At 43.9% G+C, this 27,539-nt stretch overlaps 1 protein-coding gene across 10 annotated transcripts in view; it reads right to left on the bottom strand.

Moving 5' to 3' along the window:
* Positions 1-27,539, bottom strand: part of abca2 (ATP-binding cassette, sub-family A (ABC1), member 2) — a 592,304-nt gene that overhangs the window by 366,674 nt on the left and 198,091 nt on the right. For all 10 annotated transcript variants that reach the window (XR_005943747.1, XM_041193236.1, XM_041193243.1 and 7 more), the window contains one exon: positions 693-856. Coding sequence is in view for 9 of the 10 variants with exons in the window: in XM_041193236.1 (XP_041049170.1) it covers positions 693-856 (164 nt within the window). In the remaining variant the exon portion in view is untranslated. The remainder of the gene's footprint in view (positions 1-692; positions 857-27,539) is intronic.

Raw genomic sequence — 27,539 nt, 5'->3', positions numbered from 1 at the left:
GAACCAAAATGGTGTACACAGAATTCCATCAGAAATTCATCTCTATGACTCCCATAAAGTTTAAAGTGGGCTGGTGTTGCAATGCTTGATCACATTAAATATAAACATTGAGATAATATAAACATTTTTAGTCTCTTTACAGCGTTCACACACACACTACATTCTTCCTGTGGGGATCTAAATGTAGAAATAAATGAGCACTCTAACAGATACCATGAAAATGAGCTCAAAAATTTAAGATTACAACTTTCATAATAAAACTGTTCTGCCTCAGCTCCTGGAAAAATCCAAGGAAAATACTGTACAACTAACTGTGCAATTCCTACTTTGGTAATTTTGATATGGGTTTCTTTGTCCCTGTGTTAACCTGTTTGGTTCTTAAAGTAACAAAAAATATATATTCATTCAAATGTGCAAGGAAATGATTATAGGGTTTGTGACATAATGGCTATTAGGTTAAAAATGATGGCTTACAGACATCTGAGAAGGGCTAGTTTGTTTTTCGTGCAGGCGACATTACATTTTGCCAAGGCACTTATTCTGTCTTTTTCCCCCAGGGGTCCTAAATACACGCAGTCTCACAATTTAATTGCAGCATCTGACTTTGCACCTTCACTTGTTTACCTCCTCCACCCTGCTACAGTTCTCACTTTGTACTTCTAAAAGATGGACCCAAAATAAGTGCCCTTTACCTTTACTGCTGTTGAAGTGGTTTTCCACTGAGCTTGGGTCGTTGTTCATTGATTCCAGATGACGCCGTAGTGATTCCAGCTCTTCTTCAAGGCCTCGCCGATCAGGATCGAACAGATTGCTCTCTTCCACAACCTCATTGATTCGCTCGAGAAGCTGTGTGACCCTTCAAAGAGACAGCAGAGATGGTGAAAACTCATAAATCGATAGCCATTATGTGGGTGGCAAAGTCCAATGCATATTGACTTGCTGAAAGATTAATACCAACTTTACTGCCTTTAAGAGCAATTCCTTATAAATTCCTCATAAATCTACTGTTCTGTCAACCACAATAAAATAAATTTCATTTCATGTTTGAATATACAGTATTCAGACTGCTACAGCATTGCATATTTAAATTAAACTTAAACAAGTCATTAATCAATTTTTAAAAGCTACAAAGAGTACAAAAAGAAGACATGAGGAGCCGAGAATGAACAGGAAAAACAAATTCTGCTGTACCCATATCACAAGATAGTTGGATAGATGGCAGGCTGAATGACTCAATTTTAGGATTTGTACTTCAATTCAAAAATCCTACCATCAATCTCACAGCTGTCTCTTCTGGATCATCTTTTAGATCCTTGGATCACCGAGTTTTCAGAAATGCTGAAGTGAAGCCAAACCTACAATCAATCCCTCCAAAAACATTAACACAGAGAGTTTCTAAAACAATAATGGGAATCTATATGGTTTATTATGGGGATATTTTATGTAAAACTAAGAGAGGAAAACTTGGGCATGATAATCATCTAATCTAAGAAAGCAGTCAAGTTAAACATAATTTAAGTTCAAGGAATTCCCCTCAGGTAAAATTAAAGAGGGAGCCATTTTAAAAATATAAAAATACATTTTATATTGGTGATAACCAGCTGCTACTGCAGGCAATGAAAACAAAGGCAGTTGTCTTATTGAATTGGTTCTTGTGGCTTTTGGACAAATTATGCTGAAGTAAGAGTCGGCAACAAATTTTCAACTCATAGACCATCAACCCTAGATGCTTGGATGATTTAGCCTTTAAACTGAGGCGCAGAGATACTGCATAGAGGAGAGTCTGGCAGGCAGGAGATGAAGGGGTTCTTTGGATGGAATAGTTTTCAGATCCCTTTGGTGTTCCTGGCATGTGCCAGTCCAGTCAGGGCCTTGTCTAGATGGTCACTCAGGCCACATCTCTCTGATGTTACTAGAATTTAAACAGTAGCAAGCAACAAGCCCCCCCCTCACTATGATCACTGCTCTCCGTAACTATAAAATCAAAGAGCAAGAGATGAGTCTCATCAAACTGGCTTACTGTAATCCGGATCCTATGAAACTGAATGACAGTATTCCAGATCCTATCAAACAGGCTACTATCTATTACTGAATAACCTGATCTCATTTTTTCAAACTTATGTTCTTAAATATATAAGTCAAACTGATATGTTATTCTCAAAATTTCATTACCTGTGACTGATGCAAGCTGGCATCTTTAAATCTTTTATCAACCAATTAGAATACTTAAGTACAATTCAAATATTAAAAAACAAGCAATTATTATATGAAGAAAACTGCTAAAATTAGACAATAGGTTTTACAACTTAAACAGGCAATCATAACTTTTGTCTTTACAATGTCACAGTGATACATCTTATTTATGAAATTAGTTAAGCAGTTTTTGCCTTAATTAAAGGAAAGAAAAAAATGTTCCAGAGTCTATTGGGGATTGCACTTATAGCATATTCTTTATCAGTTACTATTGCATTCATTCTTAAAATTTAGCATCTACCATAACAGCAGCAAATGTTGCACCCTTAATTCCTCAGCAACTAGAAAGCAACAGGCTCTGTGCACACAATGGTCTGGAAATTTGCCAAGTTGAGCCAATGGGAGAGCCATCTACAAGGCACAAGTCAGGAATGTGAGGGAATATTCCCCAATTGCCTGGATAAGAACAGCTCGCACAGCACTCAAGAATCTTGACACTGTCCAAGACAAAGCAGCCCACTTGATTGGCATTACATCCACAAACATTCACTCCCTCCACTATCAACACACAGTAGCAGCAGTGTGACCCATCTACAAGATGCACTGCAGGAATTCACCAAGGCTCCCTTGACAGCACCTTCCAAACCCACGACCACTACCATCTAGAAGAACAAGGGCAGCAGATAGATGGGAACACCACCGCCTGAAAGTTCCCCTCCAAGTCACTCACCAAGTCACTCACCATCCTGACTTGGAAATATATCGCTGTTCCTTCACCGTCGCTGGGTCAAAATCCTAAAACTCCCTTCCTAACAGCAATGTGGGTGTACCTACACCACATGGACTGCAGCCGTTCAAGAGGCTGCTCATCACCACCTTCTCAAGGGCAACTAAGGATGGGCAATAAATGCTGGCCTAGTAAATGAATACATCCCGTAAATGAATTTAAAAAAATATTTTTAAATAAATAAACACGGAAAACTAAGGTACTCTTGCAACCAGCTCCAAAGCACAACACCTCTCCCAATAGACTAAAATCAACAGCGATGTCCTGGAAAATGTGACCATTTTCCATATCTCAAGAGCCTCCTCTCAATGAAGGTAGACATAGATCACGAAATTCCTCACGCCTCCAATGTGCCAGCTCAGCCTTCAACTGACTGAGGAAAAGAGTACTTAAGGACCAAGATCTCAAACCCAAGACTAAGCTCATGGTTTACCCAGCAGCTCCTCTCTGCTTCAGAGACATGAACACCCTGCAGCAGGCACTTCAAAGCACAGGAGAGTACCACCTGTGGTGCCTTCACAAGATCTTCCAAATCCAGTATCAAGGAAAGTGGTCCAAACGCAGCATTCTCTCCCAAGCCAACAATCAAGGCACGAATCACTCAAAACTAGCGCCGCTGGGCATGACATGTCACTTGTATGCCTGGCACCAGGCTCCCAAAGCAACTATACTACTCGGAACTCAGTCACAGCAGGGGACTCCCAGGAAGGCAGAGGAAATGCTTTAGGGATGTCCTCAAAGCATCCTTGAAAAGGTCAAACATCCCCGTCGACTCATGGGAGCTCCTAGCTTGTGACCAACCAAAACAGAGAAGGTTCATTCAGGAAGGCGCTGAACACATCAAGAGGCTTCGTTGGGAGTCAAAGAGAACATACCAACCTCCAAACATCTCATCTGCCCAACTTTTCAAGTACCATCTTCCCTGCACGTGGTAGAGTCTGTAGATCACATATTGGACTTGTCGGCCTTCTTAGAACCCAGTGAACTGGAATGGAAGCAAGTTATCCCCAATTCCCAAGGGACTGCCTCAAGGAAGGACTTGTATCTGAACCCAATGTGGCAAGTTGCTGCACCAAGAGATTTCTCATAAAATAACCTGTGGGACCTTTAACAGAATGAAATGTCCTGAAGTGCTCAACAAAGACAGAAAAATTGGGAGACTGGGAGGAAGGAAGTTTAAGGTTGTTGACCTGAAGAAAGATGGAAGAGTTAGGTTGCAAAGAAGCTTTTGAACAATAAGAACTTGTTTTTATATAACGCTTTTAACATAGTAAAATGCACCAAGCACCTCACAGGAATGTTATCAAACAAAATTTGACGCCAAGTCACATAACAAACTACCTGGGGAAATAACCAAGAGCTTGGTCAAAGCTTTGGTACAGAGTTGTAGTCGGAAGTTCACCTCAGGGTCAAATATGGCACCAGGGTTGTAAGCAGTCTGGTTCCACTAAAGATGATGGCCAGGGTGAGAAATGAAGTCAATGACTAGGGAGTGGAGTTTGTGACAGGGACCGAAAACAATGGCTTGTGCTCCCAATACTTAGCTACAGGAAATTTCTGCTCATCCAGTACTGTATGTTGACACACAGTTGAGCAACACTGAAAGAGAGGAGTTGTCGAGAGGAGTGATGAGGTAGATAAAAACAAAAAAACTGCAGATGCTGGAAATCCAAAACAAAAACAAAAACAGAATTACCTGGAAAAACTCAGCAGGTCTGGCAGCATCGGCGGAGAAGAAAAGAGTTGACGTTTCGAGTCCTCATGACCCTTCGACAGAACTGGAGTTCGAGTCCAAGAAAGAGGTGATGAGGTAGAGTTGGATGTCATCAACGTACAAGTGGAAACTGATGCTGCATTTTGATGATGTCGTCAAAGGGCAGCAAGTAGATGAGAAAATACGAGGAAGTCAAGGACAGGTCTTTGTGGAACACCGCGGTAATGGTGCAGGTGCAGAAACAGAACTATTGATGATCATTCGCTGGCTATGTCTGGATAAATAAGGATAGAATGGCAAATGCAGTGCCTCCAAGCTGGACTAGAGAGCAGAGGCATTGCAGAAGATGGTGTGGTTAACCGTGTCAAAGGCTGTAGTCAAGTTGAGCAGGAGCAGGAACAAAAATGGAATTTTTGATTTTGATAAGAACTGTTTAAATTCTGTGGCAGGGGAAGAATCCTGATTGGAGAGCTTCAAACATGGGGTTCTGGAAAAGATTGGCATGAATTTGAAAGAGGAAAGAGGTGGTAAGTGAGAGGGCCTGGGTAGAATGGCCGAAAGAGAGGAGCCAAAACAGTTGAGGACTGCAGCAAAAGCTACAGCAAAAAGAGGCTAAGACAAAAAGGCAGCCGGAGGTAGAAGAGGGAGGAGAGTTAAATGGAAACTTAGGGCTGAAAAATCTGGAGAAATAAGTATCAGTCGGGACTTGGAGAGCTTTGTGGACAAGCTGCTTCCTCAATGACCTTCCCTCCATCATAAAGGTAAGAAGTGGGGATGTTCGCTGATGACTGCACTGTATTCAGTACCACTCACAACTCCTCAGTTACTGAAACAGCCCATGCCAGACCTGGACAACATCCAGGCCTCAGAAGGTGTGTGGCACAAATATTACTTGCCACTTAAGTGCCAGGCCATGACCATCTCCAAGAACAGAAAATGTGATCACCTCCTTTGACATTCAATGACATTGTCATTGCTGAACTACACCCCCTGCCTCCCCCAATGCTCCATCAAAATCCCTTCCTAACAGCATGATGGGTGTATCTGCATGCAGTTCAAGGCAGCGGCTGACCACCACCTTCTCAAGAGCACGTATGGATGGGCAACAAATGCTGGCTTTGCCAGCAACATCCACATCATATGAAAGATTAAATAAAACAAAATAAGGACCTTGAACCTGATCTGTAGGTGACTACTGAGACACTGAAAATGAACAAAATAGATGAGAGAAAATTTGGACTTGGTGCAGCTGCTGGATAAGATCTAGGTTGCTTGAGGTGCTATTTGTGAACGGTAAAACACACGGCAGGAGGAAACATTGTTCTTGTGTCAAAAATAGAGCTTAGGAGCAGGAGTACACCACTCAACGTTTTGGGCTTGCTCCGTCATTCAATTTTTCAGGTGGTGAGCGGGGGCGGGACCCATTCGCCGACGTGTAAAATGACGCGCAATGACATGGGCATGCATCCCAACATCACCATGCGTCATTCAGATTTTCGGTTTGGCAGGCATGCAGCTGACTCGGGTGTGTGCCCGCCGAACTGTCAAAGGCCTATTAAGGCCATTTAAATATCAATTAAAATAGTAAACTGAGATTCCCGTCCAACCTTAAGGTTGGCAGGCAAGCAAAGAACCCAGGCGGCCTTCGCAGTTATCATTGGAACCTCATCCACGGGCATGGTGAGGTTTCATGAAGGTATTTAAATTTTATAAAATTTTTTAATAACATTCATAGACATATCTCAGCTCATGTGACACTTTCACATGAGGGGACATGTCTTAAGTTTTTTTTTCCTTTATTAAAATTTTAAGTACTAATCTCCCTGAGGCAGCTCTGTGCCTCAGGGAGATTTCTGCACTCTTTCATGCGCATGCACGCAAAAGAGCACACTCCCCGGCTCAGGCAACCCCTCCCGTAGCCCGCACAGGGAGCGCTTCTGGGCACATGTCACGCTGGGCAGCCCTTAATTGGCCTGCCCACGTAAAACGGTGGCAATTGGCTGCACATCCGCTCTTGCCCAACTCCCCCAACGGGAAGAAAATTCTCCCCTTAGAGTTTTACAGCACATTCAAGTGCTCATCTGTAGCCATTTCTTTTAAGACCCTACGATGCAAGCCATCTGGTCCTAGGAGTTGTCAGCCTTTAGGTCTAATAGTTTTCCCAGCACCTTTTCCCTGGAGATGTTGATTGTTTTAAGTTCCTCCATCCCTTTACCTCTTGATTTTTAAGTGTCTTTGGAAAGTTTTCCAAGTCTTCTACAGTGGAGATGACACAAAATACATGATCAATGAGCTTCCTTGTTTTCCATTACCAATTTAAGTGTGAACATGAAACATATATAAAATGTAACATAAAATATATTACATCAAATATAAGGAATGATGTGAGAGGCCTTGAAAGGGAGCAGAAGAGATTTGCCAGAATGGTTACAGCAATGGGGGATTTTAGCTACAGATTAAATTGGAGAAGATCAAGTTGTTTCCCTTGGAGAAAAAAAGATCGAGGGGGGGTTTGATAGAGGTCTACAAGACTATAATAGGAGTGGATAAGGGAGACAAGAAAAAAACTGTTTGCATTAGCTGATGGTACCAAGACTAGGGAACACAGATTTAAGGTTATGCGCCAGAGATGCAGGGGGAATGTGAGGAAGAACTTTCTTTTATGCAGCAAATGGTAATGACGTGGTAGTTGCTGCCCACAAGGATACTGGAACCAGAGACAGGACATGAAAATTGGATGGGTACTTGAAGGAAATAAATTTGCAGAGTGTGATGGAATCCATGGTTTCAAAACTTGTATTTTTTGAGACAGACCCCAACTGAAAAGAGAAACTGAGAAAGGAAATCAACTCTTCCAGTTTCCAAGGAAACTAAGACTGAAACTGAGATTGGAAATCAAAACTTCTGGGGCGGCCTAAGTTGGCTGAAATCACATAAAAAAGGACACAGAGCCATCAGGGCCCAGATAATGATCCTAGTGATACATCACAGGCAGTCTGAAGAAGATGGAGGCTGTGTCCAGGAGCTGGGAATAGGCAAATACACAGTAGCTGCTGCTGTTTCTGTTACTTGAAGATAACATTAGTGGATCTCCGCCATCAAGGCCATTATAAGTAGAGCTGAGGATGTACTGCAGACGTCTGCCATTTTGGTGAAGACTTTGCCTGTGGAACTTGGGTTGGTTGTGCGCTGCTGTCAGTTGGGGATCAGGCTAAATTCTTGAACAGGTGGAGCTGAATTTTTTTCTGAGGAAGACAGAGTTTTGAAGGGCTTTGGGACTGAGATTGATGACATATATGCTGACTGGACTGCCAAGCCAATTCATAAGATATGTCCTAGTGGTATCTGCCATTTAACGTGTAATTTATAGCTTATAATCAACCCCAATTTGTCTATTCATTCGTCTTTAGCTTGTGCTGATTCTGGGTTTTAGAGAACAGGTGCTTACTGAAGATAGTATTTAGTGTTTGTTTTGTTTGACTCCTGTATAGTAAAAATTCCTTTTGTTTTAAACTGAGGAATCTCGTAGCTTCATTCTTTCAGTAAATAAATGGGATTTCGGATCTCTTTTTTTTTTAAAAGAGTTACTTGTCTCGACAGAGATCCTGACAAGGGCTACAGGGATAAAGCAGGAGAATAGGTCTGACTGGATTGTTCTATGGGCCAAACGGTCTACTTCTCTGCCATATAGGACTTTAAGCATGCCATGGCAGTGAGGTACAACCAGATGTTACAGTACTGGCAGCAAGGATGTTGGGTTTGAAGCTCAGATTAAAGTCAAACGAGGCATCAAGACTGTGCTTAATCCCAGGTTTAAACAGGAACCAAAGTTAACATTGAATTGAAGGAGATTGTTGTTCATTAGAGGCTTGATATCAGTTAAGCAGATGGAAAGCAGAGTGGTGGTTGAAGAGTCAAAGTAATGACAGAGAGCTAAAGTTGGTTTAATTGTCAGCATACATGAGCCTGATGCATTCCTTATAAATGGTGTGACCTAGTGGCAGCATGGGGGAATAGATGAAGCCTTGCAGCACACATGATGTGACTATGAAAAGACATTACCAGTGACATGTTGATTACCTTGGAACATGTGGGAGTGAAAATACTTTAGGGCAGTGCCACAGAGCTAGACCACAGGAGAGAGGTAATGAAGGAGGGTGGAGGGGTTGCATGTATTAAACTTCACAAGTGCCCATCACTTGGCTGGTAAATTGCATGCACACCGTGAGACTACACAGAAACAGAACTGGCAAATGCAAAAATGGTGTGAAAAATGCCTTTTGAAAAATGTGAAAACCATCAGAGAGAACATATTTTTCCTGTTGATCACTCTACAGAAAGCCCATGATTCCCAGGAATGCAGTAATAAGACAAAAACCACAAAAACAATTCCAAGTGGTTTACGCCATTACCAAACCCCAAAAAACACTAAAAGAATAGTATAACTTGCAATCATATAGCACGTATGAGAACTTCAGAACCTCCCAAAGCATTTTACAGCTAAATTCATGCTTTAGAAGAATAGTCACTGTTGCAAAGCAGGAAATGTTGCAGCCAATTTGCCTAGAGCATGGTTTCTCAAACAGCCATGTGATAATGACCAAATAATCGGTTTTAGATGATGATTAAGATATTGGCCTATTGGCAGACACTGCTCTTCTCTTCTTCAACATAGTTCTGTGGGATCCTTTACATCCATCTGCGAAGTCACACAGGGCCTCAATTTAATGTCTCATCTGAAGGACAGAGCAGTGGTCCCTCAGTACTGCAATGAAGAGTCAGCAAGATTGTTACAGCCTTGATCCAAATATTCTCATATTTAAAATTGTTGTTTTTCGCCCAGAAATATCCAAATTCACATTAACTGGGGGTATATTCAATGTATTTTTTAAACTATTAATATAAAATTATAGAATGACAGAACCATAAAATAGTGCAGCACACAAGGAGGCCCTATGGCCCATTGAATCAGTACTGGCTCTTTCGAAGAGCAACCTACTTAATTCTACTCTCTTGCTTTTTCTCCATTCAAACATATGAACATATGGGGCAGAATTTTCTGCCTGCCAGGCGGGCAGGCCTGACCCAATCTTCAGCAGTAGGGAGCCAATCCCTGCCAGAGAAGCGGGCCCCGCCATCAAGTTACATGGGCGTCTGCTGGGAAGCACTATGTGTTTCCTGTGCGGGCGGGGGGATTCCCCAACCGCATGCGCATGAAAAAGCACACATTTCCCTGAGGCTAGGTGCTGCCTCAGGGAGATTGCTGACACTTATAAAAACGTTAAAGATAGAAAAAAAATCTTTAACATGTCCCCGTCATGTGACAATGACATATGAGGTGGGACATGTTCATTAATTACACTAAAACTTTATTAAACTTTTTAAATCCCTACATGAAAACTCATCCCGCCGGTAGATGAGGTTTCAGGTTTTTTCTATTCCCGCCGGGGCTCCTGGCCTGCTCGCCAATCTTAAGGTTGGACAGGCAGGTCCTTTAATTGTTTCAATGATCCTGTCAATGGCCTCAATTGGCCATTGGCAGGTCGGCGGGCCTGTAGCTGATTTGGCTGTGCCCCCGCCTTCCTGAAAATTTAAATGGGGCAGGATGGCGTTGGGGGTTCCCCCGATGTCATCCCGCGACATTTTACGCGTCGGCAAGCGGGCCCCGCCCCCTGCTTGCCGACGGCAAAATTCGGCCCATAAAATAGGAGCCCCTCAAGCCTGCTCTGCCATTCAATAAGATTGTAGCTGATCTGTTTATGTTTTGAATTCCACGTTCCCATTTACCTCCGTTAACCTTTGATTCCCTTACATAACAAGAACCTACCTACCTCTATTTTTAAATTAGTCAATGGCCCTACCTCCACAGCCTTTGGAGGCAGAGAATTCCAAAGTCGCACAATCCATTGACAAAAAAAAATTCACCTCATCTATGACCTAAAAAGGTGACCCCTAATTTTAAAACAGTGCCCCCCTAGTTCTGGACTCACCCACAACAAGAAACATCCTTTCCATGTCCACCTTGTCAATATCGTTCAACCAAGCCACCCCCTCGCTCCTCTAAACTGCAGTGGAAACAAGCCCAGTCTGTCTAATCTTTCCTCATAAGACAAACCGCTCATTCCAGATATCAATCTAGTAAACCTCCTCTGAACCATCTCCAACACATTTACATCCTTCCTTAAATAAAGAGACCAAAGCTGCACACAATATTCAAGATATAATCTCACCAATGCCCTGAGCAACTGAAGCATAACATCCTTACTTTTATGTTCATAATAAAGGATTGAATTCCATTAGCCTTCTGAATTACCTGCTGCATCAGCTAACTAACTTTCTGTGACTCATGCACTAGAACACCTAGATTCCTCTGCGCCTTGGAATTCTGCAGCCATTCTCTGTTTAAGTAATACTCTGCTATTTTATTCTTCCTGCTAAAGTGAACAACTTCACATTTTTCTACATTATACTTCACTTCCCAGATTTTTTCCCACTCTTAACCTATCTATATTCTCCTTATGTCCTCTTTACAACATACTTCCCTACCTATCTTTGTGTCATTTAGCTACGATGCCTTCACTCCCCTCATCTAAGTCATTGATATAAATTGTAAAAAGTTGAGGCCCCAACACAGATCCCTGCGGGACTCCACTCATCACATCCTGCCAATCAGTTCTGCCAGCCAGCCAGTCTTCTATCCAGGCTAATATGCTACTGCCCACATCATGAGCTTTTATTTTCCGCAATAACCTTTGATGTGGCACCTTATCAAATGCCTTCTGGAAATCCAAGTACAGCACGTCTACAGGCTCCCCTTTATCCACAGTGTAGGATACCCTTTCAAAGAACTCCAATAAATTGGTTAATCGTGGTTTCCCTTTCACAAAACCATGCTGACTCTTCCTGATTACCTTGAGTTTCTCGAAGTACCCAGCAATAACCTCCTTAGATACCGATTCTATCACCTTCCCCATGACAGATATCAAGCTAACTGGCCTATAGTTTCTTGTTTTCTGCCTCCTTCTCTCCTTGAACAGAGGGGTAATATTTGCTACTTTCCAGTCTGATGGAACCTTTCCCGAATCTAGCAGATTTTGGAAAACTAACTCCAACGCATCTACTACCTCATTAGCCACCTCTTTGTAAACCCACGGATGAAGTCCGTCAGGACCCAGAGACCTGTTAAACCTCAGCTCCATCAGTTTGCTCAGTATCGTTTCCCTGGTGATTGCAGTTTCACTAAATTCCCCTCTCCCTTCCACCTCTTGATTTACAGCTATTATTGGAATGTTTTTTGTAGCCCCCATAGTGAAGACAGAAACAAAATATTTGTTCATTTCATCTGCCATTTCCTTATTATCGACTATTAATTCACCGCTGTCACTCTCTGGAGGACTTTACTTACTTTTTTCCTTTTTAAATACCTATAGAAACTCTTGCTATCCATTTTTACATTTCTAGCTAGCTTCCTCTCATACTCTAATTTCTTTCTCCTGATTGACCTTTTCATCATTCTCAGCCGTACTTTATATTCTGTCCAATCATCTGACCTGCCAATCATCTTTGCACAGTTATGTTTTTTCCTTAAATTTCATACTTACCTTAATTTCTTTAGTTAACCACAGATAGTGGGTCCTCCCTTTAGAATTCTTCTTTATATAATGGGAATATACTTATTCTGAGTATTCTGAAATATCCCCTTAAACGTCTGCCAGCATTTCCCAAGCGATCTATCCCCTAGCCTAGTATCCTAGTGAAGTGAACTTCAGTTAGCTCAGCTTTCATGACCACATAGTTGCCCTTATTTAAGTTTAAAATTCTATTCTTGGACCCACTATTCTCCCCTTCAAACTGGATGTAAAATTCAATCATACTGAGGTTGCTGCTACCTAGGGGTGCCTTTACTCTGAGGTCATTAATTAATCCTGTCACATTACACAATGCCAAATCTAATATAACCTGTTCTCTGGCTTGTTTCAGAATGAGCTGCTCTAAAAATCTGCATTTTTTCTCTTCCAAGTATTTCTGGTAGGCCTAGACCTACTTACATTACAATAGCTGCTAAGGCGGGTTTACACGCCGTATCGTCCACTTCCCACCCCATTAATTATGCAAACACAGGAAAGATGCCATATCACTGGTAGGCAGCCTCTGAATCACCTGCCACTCCATGACCTCACCTCTTTGTCAGTCTGGGCACCGTATTTAAACTGCAGCTGCATGCACAGTTCCCAATGTCTGCAGCACAGGACTGCTGCACTCAAGGTATAGCCCTGAAAGTGAAGAAGATGGCCGCATCGAAAAAACAAAAAGCCTTAGACTTTGATGTTTAGTGTCTGTCTGGAGTTCCAAAGTGGGATTAAAAGCAATATTCTTCACTAAATACTAATTATCTCCTCAGCTGCCTAGCACTTCACTCTAGATATGGGTAAGCTCAAAGCTGCTGAATTCCTATTGACTGGTATCTCAGTCATTTTTGAACATCAATTCCCAAATCCAGTACAAGCTACACAACTTGCAAACAGAGGCTGATATTAATACTATGGCATGCACTTCATAGACAACAGTAAAATGCATAAATTTCTAAATTATTCCAATAACAAATTACTTCCCCAGCTCACAACACAATGAAACTGAAAGGCTGAAAGAAACTGAAATGAGAAAAGTAATAATAAACTAATGGAAAAGAGGGTAATTTTGTAACATAGTCCATCAGGTAGCAAATATCTGCTGTCTGATGTACACAAATTTATTTAGTATTGTTCTAATCACTGGTTTGCACTTAACAGAAAGTTTAAAAGATGACAATTTTTAATGTCCTCTTTTTGCCCATTTGTGCTTATTTTTATTTAATGTCTGAATACTTACATTTTGGCCCTGGAACTGCTGATGAGACCTATAACATAAATGAAGTATTTCTGCACCTATGATGTATCTGCCACAGTAAACCAGGTACACTCACAGAAAATGACCTAGTTTGTTTTGATAGAATAGTTTCAGAAAACAGGCCTCTAGCTAGGTACTTGATCAGCTGGCATTAAGGTGGATACCTGTCAAAACTGTTAATCAGAAATGAAGTTTTCCTAAGGAAGAATTTCAAGGTATGAAAACAATAACATTCTATTTATCCTGGTCATTTTTTGAAAAGTGTATCTTCACCTTTCTTATAAATATTGTTTAGCCTATCTGAAACACCACAGGCCAGAGAGCCCCCATGGGTGGTCAGCAAATAACTGCCACATGAATATTCATGTTTGTGTTTAGTCCTATTTATACTGCAAGCTCACAAAGCAGATATAATAATTGTGAGTTTTCTTCCAATCTTTTCTTTCAATTTGAGGAGGGGTTGTTAAGCCAGTAACTTCCTACAGTGCATAACTACCAGGAAAGGCTAGAACTATCAAGGAAGAATGAACAGGCTGGGGTGCTTTTCTCTAGAAAAGAGAAGCCTGACAGATGACCAAATAGAGGTCTTTAAAACGATTAAGGGATTTAAAGGCAAGTGTAAAACTAGTGGTCATAAATACAAGGTAGCCACCAATAAATCCAATAAAAAAATTCAGGGGAAACATTTTTACCCAGAGGCTAGTTAGAATCTGGAACACACTATTACATGGAGTAGTTGTAGTGACTAGCATTGATGCACTTAAGGGATAGTTAGATATTCACACATGAAGGCAGAAGGAATAGACGGATATACTGGTAGGGTTAGATGAAATAGGTTGGGAGGATGCTCTTGTTGTAACTTTGAGTGCAGTTAGCCAATGTGATGAGAAGTTTTCAGTTCTATTGCTGGACTTGCTACATACTTTACAGGAAAATGTGCATTCCAGGTGACAGGGAGAAAAAGCTCACCTATGGGAGTGATCTGAGATGTTAAGTCTGAGAAGCAAAAAAATATAAAGGATAAAAGCTTTTAACTTTCTGTCCGCATGTACGGATTGCTTGAATGCCTTAGTTAAAATTTTGAATAATTCCAGAAATGCTGCTGGTAATGCCCAAGGTGTTACTAAAACTAGTTTTGTGAGCTGAATCAACATTTATGTGGTTGAAATGAAAATCTTGCTGAAGACCACTGGCTTTAACTTTTCTTGCGCCTTAACCATTTGCAGCTCCTCTCCAGTACAGCTAACCTTTCACATGAATAGTTGGCAGCAGGCAGATAAGAGCTGGATCTAAGGGAGGTGGCCGATCTAAAAAGATTGCAGAAGTTGCTTTACTAATCAGGAATAATACAGCAGTAGGATACAGTTGAAGCAACAATGGATACAATGCAGAACCAAGGTAGGTAGTTGGAGCTCAGATGCAGATCAGCCCTGATCTAACTGAATGGTGGAACAGACTGAATGGCAGACTCCTGCACCTATGTTCCCAAAACTAAGTGATTATGAAGGCAACGAGTTGAAAATGTTATCACAGATGACAGCTGTTTAGACACGGAGACAGGATGACATGTATTTATTTTCAAGTATTTCAACATCACATGGGTTCAATGGACAGATCAGGGGCAATTAAAGGGAAGTTTGTGAAAACCAACAGAATTACTGAGACTGCTATAGGTGATTCTCTCACACAAGTGAAACAGAGTACCAGAGCAGAGGCTGTACTGGGGATTAGTGTGCAATAATCTGGCACAGCTAGTCAGTTGATAAGGCGCTACAATCATTATACTGCTGAATTCAATAATGTCAAAGTTAAAATAAACAATAAGATAATGGGTTTCAGAAAAGTAGATTATGAAGCAATGAGAATACATCTAGGAAATATTTATTGGGAAACCACACTTAAAAATTAAACATTAGAGGAGAAGCGAAACGTACAGTTCGAGTGTCCTTTATCCGAAACCCTTGGGGCCGACTATGCTTCAATATTCAGATATTTTCGGTTTTCAGATCTACTGTATTTATGGTAGGCCTAGATCCATTTACATTACAATAGGCCTAGACTTGGCTAGCTGTAGGGCGGTGTTTTCCCTGAATTGCACTAAATGCAGCAGCGGGCATAAAAATCAACGTTTTTCCCATCAGCCGTAATGGGTGGTTTACATGTTATATCGTCTGCTTCCCACCTCATTAATTATACAGGCATGGGAAACATGCCGTATCGCTGGTGGGTAGCCTCTGAATCATCCACCACTCAGTGACCTCACCTCTTTCTCACTCTAAGCGCCATATTTAAGTGTAGCTGCGCACACAGTTCTCAATGTCTGCAGCACAGGGCTGCTTCACTCAAGACATGAGCCCAAAAGCCAAGGAAACGGCATCATCATTTTTGTGATGCCTCAGTGGAATGCCTTTTGGAAACCGTGCAGGCCCACACAATGCCCTCTACCCCCTCTCTGGCCCCAGGAGGTCCATCAATCTTGCCACAAAACCTTGGGAGGCGGTGGCAACAGTGGTCAGTGCCATTGAAGAGGTCAGCCATCCAGTGTAGAAAGGGGATGAATGATCTCATCTGTGCTGCCACGGCAGTCAACCATCTCATCACTCTCAACTCACACTCACAAGCCCATCAGGCATTCACAAGGATCTCACTCACTTCCAGTTCAATGGACATCACCACTCACTCTCCGACACACCTTGATCTCCTCTGCAGATCATATCCTCACCCTGTCCATGACGTCACTCACCACTCAGGCATCCTTCTCATCTGTCTTGCATGTGTCTTGGCCGCACTCTCTCCATCCGTTTTTATGCAGGAGAAGATTGTGCACAATTGCAGGGAGACGTCCCAGATCGGGATGGAGTGCCGGAACTCAAGCTCCTCAAGGAGTTCGAGAACAGGGCCATCGAGCTGACTGGAGAGGACACAGACCGTGCCTACAGCGATGGTGAGGTCGGTGGCGAACACCCATATGAGGATCCTGCTCTGGATCAACTATCAGCCCATGCTACTGTGAGTACAACCTCCTGTTTTTCACTTGGCTGCCCTAATTATATCTCCTTTCATAGGCACTTCTGCCAAGTGCCAGACACCGTCAGCCAGCCAGGCCTTCAGCTCCAGCCCTGAGGATACCTCGGATGAGGAACCAGAACACAGCAACTGTGAAGGCCCATCACAGCGCTCACCCTCCATTGCAGAGACTCATACCTCAATGGGACCTAGATCTAAGACAGACTCAGGGTCACAATCTGGTAAGCACAGCACACAATATGGTCAACAACAGGCAGAGGCAGGGACATGCGAGGTCGCCGGCACTCAGAGGACTCCTGGAGGCCACGATTCAGTTCAGTCCAAGTCAGATGGCAAGCCTCTGGACTCAATCCCAAATCAATTTTGAGCTGCAAAGACAAGCAAGAGAATATCAAGAAGGGATGTCAGCTGCATTCTTCAGATTGCAACGTACGATGAAGGAGCCCATCCACTTTCAGACTGAGGTGATCGCACCGAGACACCAAAGTCAACACTGGCAGGATGACAGCCTCCAGAACATTGGTCCTGCACTGCTGCAGGAACTGCACTTCATTGGTGGCATTCATCAGTGTCAACAAGAAAGAGGAGCAGGGCAACTCAATCTCACTCCAGCTGCCTCTTACCCTTGAGAAGTCAGCAGGGGTCCTCGGGCAGCCATAGGGAAGAGGACCAACAGCTGGACACCCCGGGGCCATCCATGCAGGTGACTGCAGTAGTGTCTAACCAATCCCAATCCCCTCTTTCTGTGACCCCATCACCTCCAACTCCTCAGGCCAAGGAAGGTGCTCCTGCCCCACAGCAAAACACCCAAAGCAGGCCGGGGCCCTCCAGAGGATGCCCGCTGAAGTCATCACGGTCAAAAGGGCGTAGCAGTCAGCAGGCTGCCTCCACTTCTGCTCTGGATGTCAGGGATGCACTCAGGTGTAGAGCAGTAGGATTAGAGAATCAAGAAAATGATAGGAGCATAACAGTGGCACAGGTGTTCACAACATGTACGCAACGTTCGCAACTATAAACAGAATCGCACCCATTCCACATCACTTGTGTATATCTCTTTGTTATGATGAGCTGTGTTGCTGTCAATTAAGTGTAATACCATGGTCCCTCCCCCACTTGTTGCACATGTTGCTGTCAAGGATTTCTTGTCAAAGTAGTCTGCTTCTATATCCACACAGCATGTGCCCCTTTCGCACATCATTCTTGATATCAGTGATGCCTCGATCTTAATGTTGAGTATACCGTGGAAGAAACCTCGTTCACATACTTTGCAGGGCCATAACATGTTTATTCTTGGCTGTGTAAGATTGAGGCAGAGGTGTTCTCCTATCTTGGCTGCATTTTTGAAAGGTGAAAGTGCAGTATACAAAGACAGATGTGTTTACACATGAAGAAGGGTCATATATTGTCCAACTCCATGTGCTCTCTGTCTCTCAGCAGGGTTTTCATGCTATCAGCCCATACTCAGAGCCTGAGTGTGCTTTTTTTTTTAATTTATTCATGTGATGTGGGCTTCCCAGGCTGGGTCAACATTTATTGCTCACCCCTAGTTGACCATGAGAAGGTGGTGGTGAGCTGCCTTCTTGAACTACTGCAGTCCATGTGGTGTAGGTACACCCACAGTGCTGTTAGGGAGGGAGTTCCAGGATTTTGCCCCAGTGACAGTGAAGGAGCAGCGATATATTTCCAAGTCAGGATGGTAAGTAACTTGGAGGGGAACTTCCAAGTGGTGGTGTTCTATCTGCTGCCTTGTCCTTCTATTTGGTAGTGGTTGTGGGGTTGGAAGGTGCTGTCTAAGGGGGCTTGGTGAATTCCTGCAGTGAATCTTGTAGATGGTACACATTGCTACTGCTGTGCATCAGTGGTGGAGGGATGAATATTTGCGGATGTGGTGCCAATCAAGTGGGCTGCTTTGTCCTGGATGGTGTCAAGCTTCTTGAGTGTTGGGGGTGCTGTACTCATCTAGGCAAGTGAGGAGTATTCCATCACACTCCTGACTTGTGCCTTATAGATGGTGAACAGGCTCTGGGGAATCAGGAGGTGAGTTATTCATCAAGGATTCCTAGCCTCTGACCTGCTCTCGTAGCCACAGTATTTATATGGCTAGTCCAGTTCAGCTTCTGGTCAATGGTAACCCCAAGAATGTTGGTGGTGGGGGATTCCATGATGGTAATGCCATTGAACATCAAGGGGTGATGGTTAAATTCTCTCTTGTTGGAGATGGTCATTGCCTTGCAGATGTGTGGCACAAATGTTACTTGGCATTTGTCAGCCCAAGCCTGGATACTGTCCACGTCTTGCTGCATTTGGACATGGGTTGCTTCAGTATCTGAGGAGTCGTGAATGGTGCTGAACATTGTGCAATCATCGGCGAACATTCTCACTTCTGACCTTATGATGGAAGGAAGGTCATTGATGAAGCAGCTGAAGATGGTTGGGCCGAGGGCACTACCCTGAGGAACTTTTGCAATGATGTCCTGGAGCTGAAATGACTGACCTCCAACAACCATAAGCATCCTTTGTGCTAGGTATGCCTCCAGCCAGTGGAGAGTTTTCCCCCGATTCCCATTGACTCCAGTTTTACTAGGGCTCCATGATGCCACACTCGGTCAAATGCTGCCTTGATGTCAAGGGCAGTCACCCTCACCTCACCTTGGGAGTTCAGCTCTTTTGTTCATGTTTGAACCAAGGCTGCAAAGAGGTCAGAGACTGAGTGGGACTGAGTGGCCCTGGCAGAACCCAAACTGGGTGTCAGTGAGCAGGTTATTTGCTTTGCAAGTGCCGCTTGATGGTACTGTTGATGACCCCTTCCATTACTTTACTGATGATCGAGAGTAGGCTGATGAGGTGTAATTGGCTGGGTTGGATTTGTCCTGCTGTTTGTGTACAGGACATAGCTGGGAAATTTTCCACATAGCCGGGTAGATGCCAGTGTTTATAGCTGTACTGCAACAGCTTAGCTAGGGGCACAACAAGTTCTGGAGCACACGTCTTCAGTATTATTGCCAGAATATTGTCAGAGCCCATTGCCTTTGCACTACCCAGTGCCTCCAGCCATTCCTTGATATCACATGGAATGAATCGAATTGGCTGAAGACTGGCATCTGTGATGCTGGGTACGTCCAGAGGAGGCCAAAATGGATCATCCACTTTACACAAAAGAGTCAGCCTTATCTTTTGCACTGATGTGCTGGGGTTCCCCATTATTGAGGATGGGGATATTTGTGGAGCCTCCTCCTCCAGTGAGTTATTTAATTGTCCACCGCCATTCACGATTGGATGTGGCAGGACTGCAGAGCTTGGATCTGATCCGTTGGTTGTGGGATTGCACCTAAGTAGTCCTGTGTTGGAGCTTCACCAGCTGACAGCTCATTTTTTTTTTTTTAGGTATGTCTGGTGCTGTTCCTGTTCTGCTGTTCCTGACACGCCCTCCTGCACTCTTTGTTGAACAGAGTAGTTAGCCAACTGCATTTTCGACTATCAGAGTGTAATCTGCGAAGCTCACCAATAAGTTGGGACATGTTACCACATCAAGATGACAAAGCTCAACTCCTCTCTGCCACATTACTGTCCTGGCGCTCAAACACCAAACCTTGTGCATCTCTCACCCTGCAGTCGTGTCTATTGTGGGGACAAGGTTCTTGTTACAAACTAGGGATGTAGCACTGTGTGTCCCCCTCACCTGAGCACTCGCCGAGGTCACTGATGCTAATTCCAAATGGTCATTTCTGGCAGACATTACACGCTTTGAGCAGGCTCTTGAAACGCACACGTTGCTTTAGACAATGTGGAGGGGAGCAATGGGATAGGAGCGAGGATGTACTGAAGCTGAAATCTGCCCTTTATTAGCAATGACCCATGCCCTCGAGAGCTTCATGGTGTCTGCACATTGTGGACCTGACAAGGGCCAGGGCTGACCATGATGGCACAATGTCAGCATTAAAGAGGAGGCCCTTTAATGTCTGGCAGGCAAGTGTTTGATGTCATCAGGCTCAGGTGGTCCACATCCATATCAAGCTGAGGATAAATGCAGCCTAAGATCCCTAACTGAGAGTGCCAATGTCAGTGTGATTTGGAAGAATTCACTACAGACAACTGAGTCATCCCTAAATGGATTCACATCAGCGGAACGTTAGCGTATGCCTTGCCCATGTGTGAATTATCTGATTCACCATCAACGTTACACAGAGGGTGTAGTTCCATTTGCTGCAGATGGATCTCCTTAAAGAGCCTTGTCATATTGAAGGCGTACAGCTATGAGACCATTGAGGATCGACCGACAGCTCCTGTCTCTTGTAGCCTGCCACTGCGACTAGGATGCTGGAGAGACACTTGAAGAGGCAGCACCTTCTGACATATGATGCCAGGACGCCCTCCTCCAGTTAGCATCTTATCTCAGCAAAGACACATGCTGCTGAGGGTTTATCATCCTTCAAAGGATCAGGACAATGTGAACCTGATGTGTAACTATCCACTCTCATATTGAAGTGCCTGGGCAAAATGAGAGGAATAGCAGCCCTGCTGCTCATGCTGACCGATGATGAAGGACTCTTGTCCAGGAGGATGCTCACTGCAACTCGCCTTCCTCCTGGTGGAATCTGGTGGCTATCAGGGCCTCACACGCACAGCTGCCCCATTTGGCCCACGTTATGACCTCTACCTCTGCAGCGTCGGCTTCCTCAAATTCATCACCCTCACCTCTTCAATGCCCTACTCCTCATCGGAGGAGATGTACAGCTCCTCCATCTCATTATCTGCCAAGTCCTCCACACTTTGCAGTGTCAGGTTGTGCAGCATGCAGCAAACCATGACGATCCATGAGACCCTCTAGGGACTGTACGGGAGTGTTCCAGGCATTGGAATCGCATCTTTAGGATCCCTATGGTTTGCTCAACAAATGCTCAGCTAGCACCATGAGCCTCATTGTACCTTCTGTCTGCAGGGGTTTAAGGCTGCTGCATGGGCAGGGGGTAGCAAGGGTGCAGGATGTACTACGGGCAGGGGACTTCAATGCCCAAGAGTGGCTAAGTAGCACTACTGCTGGCCAAGCTGGCCGAGTCCTAAATGACATAGATGCTAGGCTGGGTCTGTGGCAGGTGGTGAGGGAACCAACAAGAGGGAAAAACATACTTGACCTCATACTCACAAACCTGCCTGCCACAGATAAATCCGTCCATGACAGTATCGGTAGGAGTGACCACCGCACAGTCATTGTGGAGGTGAAGTCCCGCCTTCACATTGAGGATACCCTCTATCGTGTTGTGTGGCACTACCACCGTGCTAAATGGGGTAGATTTCGAACAGATCTAGCATCCGTGAGGTGCTGTGAGCCATTAGCAGCAGCAGAATTATATTCGAACACAATCTATAACCTCATGGCCCAGCATATCCCCCACTCTACCATTACCATCAAGTCAGGGGATCAACCATGGTTCAATTATGAGTGCACAAAAAGCAGGAAAAACCCAACCTGGCCAATTAAGCTCACCGCCCACCAGCACCAGCACCCTCACCACCCAACCCCCAGCCACCACCACCCCCTTCAGTCTACTCTTGATAATCAGTAAAGTAATGGAAGGGGTCATCAACAGTGCTATCAAGCAGCATCTGCTTTGCAAATAACCTGCTCAATGACACCCAGTTTGGGTTCCGCCAGGGTCACTCAGCTCCTGACCTCATTACAACCTTGGTTCAAACATGGACAAAAGAATTGAACTCCCGAGGTGAGAGTGACTACCCTTGACATCGAGGCTGTATTTGACCAAGTGTGGCACCAAGGACCCTGAGCAAAACTGGAGTCAATGAGAATCAGGAGGAAAACTTTCCACTGGTTGGAGTCATACCCAGCACAAAGGAAGAAGGTTGTGGTTGTTGGAGGTCAGTCATCTCAGCTCCAGGGCATCACTGCAGGAATTCCTCAGGATAGTGTCCTCGGCCCAACCATCTCCACTGCTCCATCAATGACCTTCCTTCCATCATAAGGTCAGAAGTGGGGATGTTCGCTGATGATTGCACAATGTTCAGCACCAATTGCGACTCCTCAAATACTGAAACAGTCCATGTCCAAATGCAGCAAGACGTGGACAATATTCAGGCTTGGGCTGACAAGTGCCAAGTAACATTCACGCCACAGAAGCGTTAGGCAACAACCAGCTCCAACAAGAGAGAATCCAACCATCGCCCCCTTAATATTCAATAGCATTATCATCACTAAATTCCCCACTATCAACATCCTGGGGATTACCATTGATCAGAAACTGAACTAGCTAGCCACATAAATACTGTGGCTAGAAGAGCAGGTCAAAGACTAAGAATCCTGCAATGAGTAACTCACCACATGACTCCCCAAAGCTTGTCCACTATCTACAAGGCACAAGTCAAGAGCGTGATGTAATACTCCCCACTTGCCTGGATGAACGCAGCTCCCACAACACTTGAGTAGCTTGACACCATCCAGGACAAAGCATCCTGCTTGATTGTCACCACATCCAAAAACATTCATTCCCTCCACCACTGACACACAGTAGCAGTAGTGTACTATCTATAAGATGCACTGCAGGAATTCACCAAGGTTCATTCAACAGCATCTTCCAAACCCATGACCACTGCCATCTAAAAGGACGAGGGCAGCAGACAGATGGGAATACCAACACCTGAAATTTCCCCTCCAAGTCACTCACCATCCTGACTTGGAAATATATTGCCGTTCCTTCACTGTTATTGGGGCAAAATCCTGGTACTCCCTTCCTAACAGTTCTGTGGGTGTACCTACACTACATGGACGCAGTGGTCTAAGAAGCCAGCTCACCTCCACCTTCTCAAGGGCAACTAGGGATGGGCAATAAATGCTGGCCCAGCCAGCTACATCCACACCCCACGAATGAATAAAAAAAAGCCACCAGCAATGGATGATCTCCCAATAGCAGGGAAAATGCTCAAGTCTATTATAAAGGATGTGATAACAGAATACTTAGAAAATATCAATGGGATTACACAAAGTCAACATAGATTTATGAAAGGGAAATCATGTTTTACAAATCGACTGGAGCTTTTTGAGGATATAACTAGAAGAATAGATAAGGGAGAATGAGCAGATGTGGTGTATTTGGATTTTTAGAAAGCTTTAGATAATGTCCCACATAAGAGGTTAGTGTGCAAAATTAAAGCACATGGGATTGGGGGTAAAATATTAGCAAGGATTGAGATTTGGCTAGCAGACAGGAAACAAAGTAGGGATAAACGGGTCTTTTTCAGTGTGGCAGGTGATGGCTAGTGTTGTACCGCAGGGATCAGTGCTTAGGCCCCAGCTATTTACAATATACTTCAATGATTTGGATGAAGGAACAAAATGTAATATTTCCAAGTTTGCTGGTGACTCAAAACTTGGAGGGAACGTGAGAGCTGAGGAGGGTTAGTGCCACTTTATGGGATTAGTCTCGCATAAATGGGCATCATTGCTTCACTTTCCTGATTCCCTGCGCTGTCATTGAAACGTTCCTAACATGTATCAGCTCTGCCTCTTTCCTCTTTTGGGAATACACAGTTCAGTTGTGGCCAATGTAAACAGCGCCCCCAGTGTATGCAGCTGCCCTCCCAATCCGCCCGCAAAGCCCTCACCAACAGAGCTTCTCCTCATTTTAATTTAGCACTGAGCCATTGCTGCAGGTTGGAAGATGGTGGTGCAGAACTCTCACTGCCAGACCAGCTTGGATCCTCCCTGTGAGAGTATGGAAACCCCTCCCATCATCCCAGAGGAGCTTCATGTTCAGGATTCCCTCCCTCAGGCTCCCCATCCAACCTGTTTTCATTGATCCAGTCGTGCTTCTGCTGCATGTCCCTTTGTTAGCCCATGAAAATTTTGAAGTGGATGTGTCTATGGCCCATGTAGACCTCACCCACCCCATCCTGAGGCTACTTATACTGTTCAACATATACCCCCACTCACTCTCCCCTCAATCATGTGTCTAAGTGTAACCTTTCCCATTCACAATCCCTAGTAAGCCCCAGCTCTGCAGCCCCTTCTCCTGTCTGAGGCTACTTTCCCCCGTTCCCCAGTACGGGCCTAGCCCTGCAGTCCATTAAAAGCCACCCCCCGCCTTACAGCTGAACCGGTAGACAGAGACTTGATCGGGTCACCCTGCTGGAAGCAATGTGGTGTTGCCTGCGAAGCTTGGCACTGATTACCACAAGCGCTGCACAATACATGTAGCCAAACTAACCTCGAAGTCATGAGTGATGTGCAGGTCCCCAGGTGCACGTCACTTATATCCTGTTGTGAAACATGTCATTCAAATTGCATGCCAACCTGATCTGGTGATCCAGCGTAGGGGGAATAATTCCAGCAAGCAGGGCTTATAATGAGATGCAAATGTATTAAAATGACATACCTGACGTGCCACGGCGGGAAACATGGCCTACCATTGTTGGATGGAGCGGACGATCACAAGCTGGTTTCACGGCGACATAAAACCGATTTTTAGCCCTCCGCCATATTTGCCGCTCCCGCCTGCTATGCGCCCGTTGCAAACGGGGGAACAAAATCCCAGCCATAGTCTACAAATACTAGGTTGTTTCTCCATTTGCCAACTCTCACACACCCTACTTCTTACCTGTTAAGACTTAATTACTCCTGTAACATAGCATTACATTGCCTTATTAACATACAAATTAACTGCATAGCCATTCAAAAAGAGTTCGATTTTTGGATGTTCGGTTTTCGGGGATACGGGTAAAGGATATTTGACTTGTATTTCCCTTTCTAACAACAGGATAGAAAATGTAAGCCATTTGAAAAGAAAGTTTAGCAAAACCCGTAACTTTATAAGGCATTGTAAGAAAGGAATCACAGAATTGTTATGGTGCAGAAGGAGGTCTTTCGGCCCATTTTGTCTGCACCAGCTCTCCGAATGAGTATTATGACTCAGTGCCATTCTCCTGCCTTTTCCCCGTAACCCTGCACATTGTTTCTATTCAAATAATCAACTAATGCCCCCCTGAATACCTCAATTGAACCTAACTCCACCACGCTTCCAGGCAGTGCATTCCAGACCCGAACCACTCGTTTTGTGAAAAGCTTTTTTCCCACACCACAGTTGCTTCTTTTGCAAATCGCTTTAAATCTGTGCCCTCACGTTCTTGATCCTTTTACAAGCGGGAACAGTTTCTCTCTCTCTACTCTGTCCAGCCCCCTAATGATTTTGAACACCTCCATCAAACCTCCTCTTAGCCTTTTCCTCTCCAAGGAAAACAGTCCCAACTTCTCTAATCTATCTTCATAACTGAAGTTCCTCATCCCTAGAACCCTTTTAGTAAACCTCTTCTGCACCCTCTCCAAAGCATTCACATCCTTCCTATAGTGTGGCCCCAGAACTGTACACAGTACTCCAGCTGAGGTCTAACTAGTGTTCTATTCAATAACCTTTTTGTTTTTGTACTCTATGCCACAATTAATAAAATCTAGGATACTGTATGCTTTATTAACTGCTCTTTCCACCTGTCCTGCCACCTTTAATGACTTATGCACATATATACCCAGTTCCCTCTGCTCCAGCACACTCTTTAGAGTTGTACCTCTTATTTTTATATTGTGTCTCCATGTTCTTCCTACCAAAATGGATCACGTCACACTTCTCCGCATTGAACGTCATCGGCCACCTATCTGCCCATTCTTTTGAAGTTCTGCACTGCCCTCCTCACAGTTTACAATACTTCCAAGTTTCATATCATTCACAAACTTTGAAATTGTCCCCTGCACCCCAAGAACTAGATCATTAATATATATCAGGAAAAACAAAAGTCTCAATACCGACCTCTGGGAAACTCCACTACAGCCCTCCAGCCCTAAAAATATCCATTAACCATTACTCACTGTTTCCTATTACTCAGCCAATTTTTTAACCCATGTTGCTACTGTCCCTTTTATTCCATGAGCTCTAGCTTTTCTCACAAGTCTGTTGCATAGCACTGTATCGACTGCCTTTTGGAAGTCCATGCGCAAATTACAAATTTCCATGGAAATTAACAAATAAAAATACTTCACAAAATATGAGAAAAAGAATAAGGAGACTTGGTGTTCCTACAAGTGGCAACAGAAAATAGCCAGGGAAAGTGAGAGAAGTTGAGGGATAAGGTGTACCTTTCCATCCCTATTCATCACAGACCCTCCAGGAAACTGGAAATCAGCAGTGGGGGTGGGAGGCAAGCATTCTTGACCAAGACCTCTAAACATGAAGTAGCTGTTCATTACATTAGGTGAGCTTGAGGTTCCCATACCCACAGTTGGTTCCCTATGTTCATTTCTCTTGGTTCAAAACAATGATTTTCTCCCCACGACCTCAATTGTTCCCTTCATTATATGGGGAAGGACCCACTGGGATCATGTTTCATCCCTCCCTTTTCAGTTTGCTTTTGGAGAGAAACTATTCAACATCTTTACACAATATCCAAAGCTGACTAATTTGAAACGTAGCACCTCGTTGTTGTTACTTTACACCATGTGTAAAAGTAACACATTTTGCACAGCTTCTGTCCTCGCACAGTGATCAAAACTTCAAGTCGTCTCTTCAACACTTTGCACAATGGCACCGTCACTTAGGCTTGCATTCTATAGACAAAAACAGAATTACCTGGAAAAACTCAGCAGGTCTGGCCGCATCGGCAGCGAAGAAAAAAGTTGACGTTTCGAGTCCTCATGACCCTTCAACAGAACAGATGCATTCTATAGATCTATTTCTACATTCTAATGTAATACGGCTATCATTAGCAACACTACTCTTAGCCAGGTTTTCAATTTGCGGTAAATATTTAAATATGACACCTTATAATAGATCAAACTTGTCCAAAGTGGACAACCTCTCAATATACATGTTGAATTTGTGAAGTGCACTGAAAATATCTAGCAATAGGTCATTGCTACAGTAACTCACGTTGATTCAT

Source organism: Carcharodon carcharias, chromosome 8 (assembly GCF_017639515.1).
Source record: "Carcharodon carcharias isolate sCarCar2 chromosome 8, sCarCar2.pri, whole genome shotgun sequence".
Classification (NCBI taxonomy): Eukaryota; Metazoa; Chordata; class Chondrichthyes; order Lamniformes; family Lamnidae; genus Carcharodon; species Carcharodon carcharias.
This window is presented reverse-complemented; position numbering and strand designations above follow the sequence as displayed.